Source organism: Monodon monoceros, unplaced genomic scaffold (assembly GCF_005190385.1).
Source record: "Monodon monoceros isolate NGI ecotype Baffin Bay Population unplaced genomic scaffold, NGI_Narwhal_1 Super_Scaffold_1, whole genome shotgun sequence".
Taxonomy (NCBI): domain Eukaryota; kingdom Metazoa; phylum Chordata; class Mammalia; order Artiodactyla; family Monodontidae; genus Monodon; species Monodon monoceros.
Window position 1 is genome coordinate 76,967,242 of NW_021703765.1, and position 9,965 is coordinate 76,977,206.

Here is a 9,965-nt window from a genome sequence, read left to right on the forward strand (position 1 = left end):
TTCAGGAGGCTGATCTGAGCCCTCAGCCAGGCGAGGGTTATTAATAGCCAGGCCTTAGTGCCCCGCTAGGGGCGGGCAGGCTCTGGGGGGAAGGGAGCGGGAGGGAGGGCGGAGCTGAGCCCAGCCGAGCTGGGGGAGGAGAGTCCGGAGAGGCTGGCAGAACTTGGCCGCGAAGGCCCCTCCCAGCCCCCCGGGAGCCCAGCTGTCCCCTCCGCAGATTCTCCGGGGCTGGTTCATCACCTCTGAATACTCCTGTGACAGGAGGTGCTTGCAGAACCCGCCTCCAGCCCGAAGCAGGAATAAATAGAAGGCACCCAGCCCAGGAGAAGCAAGAAGTTTCTAGACCTGCGTTCCCGGTTTATTAAGCTCTCCGCTCCACTCAGCGGCTCTGGCTGACAGCCTGGACGGCCTGGGCGGACGGTGGCTGGCTCATCTCCGGTGAGGCTGTGTGGAGAGGGGTCCTTGAGAATTCTGCTGCACTGGCCAAGGGTCGCCTTTGGTGGCTGGAGAGTCTTGCGAGGCTGGGACCCCAGCCTGGTGTGTGCCTCTGTCCTTGGCAGTGGCATTTTCCGAAGCTGAAGAATAACCTTGGAAGGCCAGTGCACCCACATCACCTTGCTGTGTGACCTTGGGCAGGTGGCTCCCTCTCTCTGAGCCTCTGTTTCCCCTCCAGCTCAGCAGCCGCCATGGCTGATGGTCAGATGCCCTTCCCCTGCCATTACACGAGCCGCCGGCGCCGGGACCCCTTCCGGGACTCATCTCTGTCCTCCCGCCTGCTGGATGATGGCTTCGGCATGGACCCCTTCCCCGACGACTTGACTGCCCCTTGGCCCAACTGGGCCCTGCCTCGACTCTCCTCCGCCTGGCCGGGGACCCTGAGGTCGGGCATGGTGCCCCGGGGGCCCTCTGCTGTGGCCAGATTTGGGGTGCCTGCCGAGGGCAGGAGCCCGCCCCCTTTCCCCGGGGAGCCCTGGAAAGTGTGTGTTAATGTGCACAGCTTTAAGCCGGAGGAGCTGATGGTAAAGACCAAGGACGGATACGTGGAGGTGTCTGGTGAGTGGGGGGCAGGAAGGAGAGAAGCCGGGGAGGGGGTGTAGACCTCAGACCCGGAAGAGCCAAGAGAACGCTCCTTTGGAGGGGACGCTGTGGCTGCATGACACAGGTGACTTCAGGGCTCAGGAATGCAGCCCATAAAAGTTCTCTTTACAGAAAAGCTCTCCTCTTCCAGCTCCTAGGGGGAATTTTAACCTGATTCAGCTGCTGGGGGCTTTGGGTGCTGCATCAGCCAGCCAACAGGCAGGGGAATAGAAATCACGTTGCATGTCCTAAGAGAGAGAATTTAATATAAAGAATAAGTTTAACAGACATAGGAGTAAAAAGCCAAAGAAGAAGTGGGGTTCACGTACCCAAGCATCACGACACAGTCCGGAAGGGGGTGTTTGATGCTGTGTAATGACAGTGTTAGTAACTAGCTCAGGTTTCAAGAGAAACACCTTCCCTTGTCCCAGATGAGGAAACTGAGGCATAATTGTCATTATAAGGCTGCGACGTGGTAACCCTGGTCGAGCGCTTACGGTCTCCCAGGCACCGTGCTCAGAGCTTTACCTGTGGCATCTCAATGAACACAAGCAGAAGGGGCGGGGCTTGTCTCCTCTTTTTTACAGATGAGGAAACTGAGGCACAGAGAGGTTAAAGTAACCCACCCAAGATCACCAAGGATTCCAACCCCGGCTGTCTGGGAATTGGGAGGCCAGAAGCAAGTTGACAATTTGTTGAGCACCTACCAGGTGCCAAGGGCTACAGCTTTTATATTCCTGCTCTCAAATAATCTTCACTCCAGCCTTGAGAAGCAGAGGTGGCTAGTCCCATTTTGCAGCTGAGGAGGCTAAGGCCCAGGTGGGCACTCGTCCAAGGTCACGCCGTGAGTTAGCAGCAGGCAGAGTCTGGGCCTGCCCACATCCCAGCCTGGGAGAGGGAATGTTTTGGGGAAGAGGAAAGAGGAGATGGACGCTCAGTCCCTGCGAAGCAGGGCAGCAGGGGAAAAGCTTTCTGTCCCTTCCCTCCCAATTAATGTTCCATTAAAAAGCATGTTCCTGGCAGGCTCTACCTGCTGGAAAATCAATAAAAGCCACTGCAAACAGGCTGGGTAGGGACTAGCCCCAGCAGAGCAGTCTTCAGGGGGAGTTTCAAAGGCTCCCAGGGCAGAATTATAAACATCAGAGGCTCCGGAGGGTGTGGTGGGCCAGGCGGCATTCTGGGGCCTTATGTGGGTGGAGGGAGATGGCCAGGGTGCCAGACGCCTGAAACCATTTCTCTGGGCTTTGTTTTCTTACCTGGAATTTGGGGTTCAAATGGTTACACGGCCTAAGGATTTTCGTCTTAGATGACGCAAGTAAAGTGTGTACATAGCGCCTAAAACACAAGGGATCGGCATTGTTTTGATGTTACTAGAATATTAAGGCCCCAAAACTGCATACATACCTACGTGCATACATACCTACATAAACGCTAGATGTTCTTTGAGACCCAGGTTCAAATCCCACCACCGCTGTTCAATCTCTGAATGGATATGGACAAGAAAGTCTTCTCACTGCTCTGAGCCTCGGCTTCCCCATCTGAAGAGTGGAGATCATAATAATATCCATCTTGCAAGGCTGTAGGGAAGATTAAGTACGTGCAGACGATCCATGATAATAAATGCAGAGTGTCTGTAAAATGGAGCTAATACTAGTGTCTGCCTGACACTCTGCAAACAAGGTGATTATTATCACCGCTCCTCCTGTCTTTGTTTGAATTAGGGTCCCAGAGGCTTCCGCCCCAGGGTGGAGGGTGTCCCATGCCCTGTGGCCCCTTCAGGAGAACTCTGTCCAGCCTGGAGAGCTTTTTCCTCTCCATCCTCCTTTCTAGGTGGGGTCTGGCAGCTCCAGGCTGAGATCCCAGCTGAGTACCGTACTAACCCAGAGGCTTCGAGTGGGTCACCTAGCCTCAGCTTCCACATCTGTAAAATGGGGTCATTGGGGGCTTAAATAAGACAAAGACAGACAAAGCCTTCTCAGGTTGAAAATGCCTCACAGCTGTGCACTTAGCAGCATCGGCTTGACAGAATCCAAATCCCCCAAGAATACATACAGAGATTTTTATAACAGGGATTTAAAAAATCAAATCGATTATCAGGGGCTCCGTTTGAACAGCAACTTCCAAGGGACGTGGGAAGTCAGATCAGTCTCCCATCCTACCTCACTTAATGACACACCCATTCTTCCTCAAGCTGTTTGTGCAGGGCACTGTGCTAAACGCAGCCAGATGTTGGTTCACTGGTTCCTCACATGGACTTCCAAGGAAATATGCGTAGGCTTGTTGCACCCATTTTACAGATGAGGAAACTGAGGCCCAGAGAGACTAAGTCACCCGAGATCACTTGCTTCTCCATGGCAAGGTCTGAAATTCAAAGCCAGGCCTGCTTAGGTAGTTCCAAGTCAGGATGGCTGGATCTGCTTCTAATTGAGTGGCCTGGGACAAATCCTACGACCTCTTGGGCCTCAGCTTTACCCTTGGTCTTATGAGGAGTTGGACTAGATCAGTATTTGCCAAATGGTGTGTTTTAAGATATCACTGGGCATCTGATAAATGCAGGTCTCCTCACTGCAGGACTTATCAGAGCATTGAATTTGCTAATGGCGTTTATGAATCTCTGAGAGGTAGCCCTGTCTTATCTGACCGCATATGAGTGTCTAGGCCCAGGGAATTTTTGGAAAATGCTAGACTAGATGGTTTCCATCATGCCTCACATATACCCCTCCCCCACCCTGCAGCCACCAGCCAAGAAATGTTCTCTTCATGGGCCGCTGGCCCAGGCCCTGGCCAAGGAAGGGACTGGAAAGCCAGAGGCTTTATTCCACCCCCTCTCCTGAATCCCAGGGCCTCTGCCTCCCCTGGAAACAGCCCCTTCTTTCTTCAGCTGGGCCGATGGCTTTCCCCGAAGTGCTGATGCTGCTTCTTGGCACCTACATTTCTCGGTGGCTGTGAGGGACCTCTAGCTTCCCCTGGCCTCCAGATGGGTTCGTTTTTTTGTTTTTTTCATAATAATTGCTTTTTTGTTTACCAACATAAAATATTTCCATGGTAGAAAATGTAGACAGGAAAGCAAAATAAGAAATTAAAAATCAGTCGTAATCCTTAAGCTGCCCCAGTAAATAGATATCTAAATACCATGCAAATTAAGCTTCAGCAGGGGCCTCCTAGCAAAACCCTCTCTCACCCAGCTTAACCCCCTCCCCCAAGCCCCCCTTTACGGAGCTGCCTTTGCTTAGAGATCCTCCCCCACAACCCCAGTACCCTATTTTCAGAGCATGGACAGAGAGGTTTAGCTTCTGTGGGTCAGTTTTTTCCCCCAGTATCAAAATAAACCACAAGCATTCACCTTCACATGGTATTTTTACAACTTTCAAAGCAATTCTGTGACTCATTGGCTCCTAGGAAGTTGTTGTCACCGCCATTGTAGAGAAGAAGAGAGATGTGCTGGGAAATGTCAGAGCAGGGACTCCAATCCCCAACCCACATCCCTGCCTTGGAGTCTTTGCTCCAGCACTTCCAAGCTGTGTGACCTGGGGCACATCACTTAACCTCTCTGAACTTCCATTTCCCTATCCACAAAATGGTAATAATAAAAGTACCTGCTTTCTAAGGTTTTTGTGAAAATTGAACAGTTGATATCGGTAAGGTGCTTAGAACAGTGGCGGACACCAAGGAAGTGCTGCAATATAAGAGTTTGCTATTATTATTCTCACCATCACCATCATTATCATTTATTATTGCCAGGACAGCAAGTGTGCAAAAGGGCTGAGTCAGAGGCACTGGCCTGTCCCCAGGGGAAGCAGGTCTCCGGAGGCCCAGGCTTTGGGAAGGGGACCAGGGGACAGACAGTGTTCCTCTGGCCACAGGCCTGTATCAGAGCTGGTCAGCTGGTGGTCACGGACTTGGCAGGTCAGAATAAACTCTCTGAGCTTCAAGAGGCAGCATGTTGGCAGAATAGTATGTTCTGGTTAGCCAGACACTCCCGTTGAAAAATGAATTCCTGTAAATGTACCCCTTTCCGCCCAGCTGGCGGGAGACTACGTTAATGCAGCCTTTCCTAAGGGAAATTTACAACATATAGAGCAAGGCTTCGAAATTCTAGAGCTTGGAATTTATCCTAGGAAGTCATGAGGCCAGGTGTGAAGACCTAGCTACAAGAATGTTCAGTACGGTGAGGTTCTTTCTGATGTCAGAAACACTCTCAGTGCCCCAAAGCCGGGGATTGGCTAAATGAACTTATATCTCCCCGCAGCCATTAAAAGTCAGGTTGGCAGTGAATATTCGCTATAATATGGAAAAATAATTATAACGCGTCAGTAAGAGAGAAAAACAATTTTCAGGTGTAACATACAGTATGATCTCATTTGATAAAATGGGTGATATACGTCTATACTATATAACATGTATGCATTTCTAAGTAACATAGAAAAGTCTGGAACGTATACAAAAATGTGGTTTCCTTGGGGTGATGGAATTATGGAGGGTTTTGATGTTTTTTTCTTTTCTACATTTTCAAACATACACATGCGTTATCTTGTAATCAGAAAAAATGTTATTAATAAAGGAATAATGAATAATAAAAAGGTAATGAATAATGTAATCACCTATAAATTATCAGCTTAAAATCTTGACTGCAGTAAGACACTGTATTACACAAGGTTATTTACAGTCTAGTTCCAAAGCCCCTCAGAAGGATGTCCGCGGGTAAATGAGGGTTCTTGGCCCTGGAATGTGGCGCCACAAATGAGGAATGAGTAATAATAGGAGCCTGATGGCTCTGCCAGGCGCTAATCCGATTTGTTTAAAGAGAAATTAGAGATACTCTCTCCATTTAAAAAAAAAAAAGCGGGGATGGCCAACGGGCTCAGAATTTGTTACATAAATTGCAGACGACAGCCAGTTTGCGCCTAAGCCTTCTTGTAATTTCATATTTTTCCTTCCTAAGGAAAGAAAAAAAGCCCTCGCCTGCCAGCCTGGAGGAGGAGGGGTGGGTGGAATTTCACATCCATGGCGACTAATGTGTCATTTCTCAGGAAAGCCCCCTTAGGGTGTTGTTTTCTTTTAGCAGGTTGAAGCATTATTTCCAGGCAGTTCTTTCAGGACTCAGTACAGATAATGGGGCCCAAATAACTAACTGGAAGCTGGAACAGGCAGAGGGGCATCGGACCCCAGCCCTTGGCTTCGATTCCAAGAGTTGGTTCTGAGACTGGGGCTGCCATGCACTTGCTGGGTGCCCTTAGACCCATCCCTGGGCCTCAGTTTTCACATCGGTAACTGAGGGAGAAAGAGGCCCATCCTCAGAGCTGGGAAAGGGCTCTGTGCATTATAAAGCCAGCTGGGTGGCAAACTAGCCCCACATTTTTCCTCTCACCCATTCTGGGATGTTGGCCTCAGGGGTCTCCTGGCTGGTTAGGAGAGAGGGGTGAGACGCAAGGCTTTGAAGATGCCATGCCACATCTTAGAAGACAGGAGATAGACTCTGTAATTTCCCAAGTCTAACGCATAATCATCTACAAACCACGGTCAAGGCCTCCTGACCTGCCTGTTGTCTTACTGCATCTTCACGACAGCCTGGGAGGTGGTATCAAGTGGGTCCACTTAGCAGATGAGGGACCAGAGGCTCAGACAACCGGAGCCTCTAGACCAAGCCCCGAGCCACACAGCGAGGCCGGGGCAGGTTTTACATCTGAGCCTGAGTCCTGAATGATGCCCGAGGGACATAGCCGCTGACACATGGCTTTCTTCTCCCTTCCAGGTAAACATGAAGAGAAGCAGCAAGAAGGTGGCATTGTTTCCAAGAACTTCACAAAGAAAATCCAGTAAGTAACGTGGCAGCTGGATTTCAGGGTAGGATTGGAGTGGAAGTGGGGATGCCTGGGACCTGAGATCTGAGGTCTCTCCCTCTTGGGCATCTCTACTTCAAGATACACACTCCTGCCCCCAGGGCAGGGAATTGAACCCTTGCACCTAAAGGGGAGAAGGTATCACAGCAAACGTGCAATAGGTTCCCAGAAAGGGCGGCACGTAGGTTGTGCCAAGTCATCTGCTCAGTGCCCCGTGGGGTGGGATTAACAATCCCATTCTGTAGATGAAGAATCCGAGAATAGGAAAGGCGAAATGACTTGTCCACAATTCCGTGAAAATTGGGGCACTCGCCCACCCATGTGATATGATGCCCCAAATTCCCCAATAGAATCTTTCGAAGGCTGCTTGCTCTAGGTCTCCCGTGGCCAGGAGAACGCGCGCCTTCCCTAGAGCATGCACGTGAGTTGGGCTGGAAGGTGTCCTGCTGTCATCACTACTCACCACCTAGAGGGGTCTTCAGGCTGAGAGACTGGGACAAAGGAAGGGCCGGTTTTGCTGAGGGGAGTGAGAAGGGCTGAGGCAGGGGGCGGGGTGGGGTGTGGGGGGGCTTATACAAGCAGCAGAAAGACCAGCAGGCTGAGCCAATGAGTCAAAGCCACACTGAGGCCCCGATGGCAACAACTGTAGGCAGAAGAGACTCACCTTCCCCCTAATTGGCGTCCTTCCACCGATGTGCACTTCTGGCTCCAAAGTCTCTTCCCAGTCCCATTTCACCTTTGCAGCAAAGGTATGCAGTGGGGAAAGGAGACATTACCCTCCTTGTATTATGGGGAAACAAAATCTCCCAGAAGTGAAAGGACATACCCAAGGTCGTTAAAATTAGCATCTAGAACAGCCCAAACAGACCTTTGAACTCTGAGTTCACCGTGTTCGTTCCTTGAGCAAGGAATGCCCTTTCCTCACCTGTGAAAGGGATGGATGCTGAAAAGGAAGTGAGATCACTGCACTGTGATGGGCACACAGCAGGTCCCCATAAGTGGTGGTTTGTTGTTACTATTATTGTTTTGTTACTGAATCTTAACTCCTCCCCTCGCCCTGGCAAAGATATCCTGTGTCTGGAGAGATTGCACAAACCGAATTCTGAGGCTGCTTTCAGCTTTAGGATTCTGTAGTCCTGTCTCTCCTGCCATGTGCCCATTCCTAACCCACCGGGTGCCTCTGGAGTACTTAAAAGGCTGCAGCCACTTTCTGATAAGGCAAACGCCAAACTGTTCTTCTCCGTGCTCCCTGGCTCGCCTGCCATCCCCAAGACCCACACCTTTCCCTAGTACCGCAGCCAGCCGGAACAAATGTTGCTGATGGGGGAGAGATGAGGGAGAGAGGGAGGGAGGGGGCTGATGTTTCTTTCTTTCTTTCTTTTTAATAAATAATTTATTTATTATTTTTGGTTGCGCGCGGGCTTTCTCTAGTTGTGGTGAGCAGGGGCTACTCTTCGTTGTGGTGCGCGGGCTTCTCATTGCGGTGGCTTCTCTTGTTGCGGAGCACGGGCTCTAGGCGCGCGGGCTTCAGTAATTGTGGCTTGCAGTCTTCCATAGTCGCGGCTCCTGGGTTCTAGAGCGCAGGCGCAGTAGTTGTGGCGCACGGGCTTCGTTGCTCCACGGCATGTGGGATCTTCCCAGACCAGGGCTCGAACCCCTGTCCCCTGCATTGGCAGGCAGATTCTTAACCACTGCGCCACGAGGGAAGCCCTGATGTTTCTTTTAAGAGACTGAAATAAGGTCTCAGGATGGAGTCACAGGCAGGGCAGAGCTGTGAAAGGGACTGAACCGGAAAGAAGTCAGCAAATTCATCATCTCTAAAAGACAGCCATTTCCATGGATCTCACCATCTCCGAGGCCTCCGGGGAAACAGCTTGCGGGGAGTTACTTGACCAGATAGAAGTGCCTAAAGCTGCTAGAGGCTCGGCAGCTGAGCTGGGCTGCTTGTTAGGACACTGGACTGACATGGCCAGGAGCCCCCCAGAGGCTCTCCTTAGTCAACCAGTCATCCCAACGCTGTCCCTGGACCCTGCAAGCCTCTCCACATTCCAGCGACTAAAGGGCCCCCAGGACCCTCCTCCATCACTTCGGCATGGATCCATCCATTCTGGTTGGTCCAGCTGCGCCAGTTGTTAAATATTTTTGAACCTCGCCTCTGCGTGTAGGGAGTCCCAGCTCCATGACTGAGTGGGTGACTTGCAGCAAAATGCTGAACTGCTCTGAACTTCTGTTCCTGTATCCCTCTTTCCCTAAGGATGGGGAATGAGAGGATGTGTACAGACTCAGTGCCCAGCCCATGGGAATTAAAATTATTAAAGATTCCACAAGGCTGGAATCACACAAGAGCAGCTGGGACTCCTGGGACCTCCTGGCTCTGCCCAGACTCCAGACACCAAGCAGTGGGACTGGGGTCTGGGATGGCTTTAGCCCCATCTCAGAGGTCTCATTGCCTCTCCCAGGAAAAGCTCCAGTCACTAGAGGCCAGGGAAGCTCCTTCAGCCAGGCTGAGATTCTTCCTTGGAGATATCCTCCCAGACAGGATGCTCCAGCCGTTTGCCTCAGCCACGGCTAGGAATTCTTCTCAACACATCCTTCCCCATGTGAAAGACCCTGTTTTAACTGGATGAGGGAGAGAGGGAGAGGTCTTGGAATTTGCCAGTCAGGTTGGGTGCAGGGCAAAGCCTGGAGATGGGGGCTTTTCCACACCCAACTGGAGTGAGAGGCCAGGGGATGCCGAAAGTCATCAATGGAGGATGCCCAGAACCAAAGCAGACGTGAGTGTCTTTGCTCCACATCCTCCGTGGTGTCTATCTGATCTGCCATTTAGTGACCCCGGTGGTGTGGCAGGAGTCATGTTAAAAGATGTAGAGTTTTAATTTTGTCTCATCTTGAAAAGGATGCTATAACCATAAACAAGATGAAAAGATAACCCTCAGAATGGGAGAAAATATTTGCAAATGAAGCAACTGACAAAGGATTAATCTCCAAAGTTTACAAGCAGCTCATGCAGCTCAATATCAAAAAAACAAACAACCCAATCCAAAAATG

The 9,965-nt window shown here is 50.8% G+C and overlaps 1 protein-coding gene across 1 annotated transcript in view; it reads left to right on the forward strand.

Moving 5' to 3' along the window:
- Positions 1-218: 218 nt before the first annotated feature.
- The window catches only part of HSPB8 (heat shock protein family B (small) member 8), a 12,985-nt gene continuing 3,238 nt past the window's right edge, over positions 219-9,965 (forward strand). The window contains exons 1-2 of the mRNA XM_029216974.1: positions 219-1,053; positions 6,830-6,893. Of these exons, the coding sequence (XP_029072807.1) occupies positions 687-1,053; positions 6,830-6,893 (431 nt within the window). The 5' untranslated portion in view covers positions 219-686. The remainder of the gene's footprint in view (positions 1,054-6,829; positions 6,894-9,965) is intronic.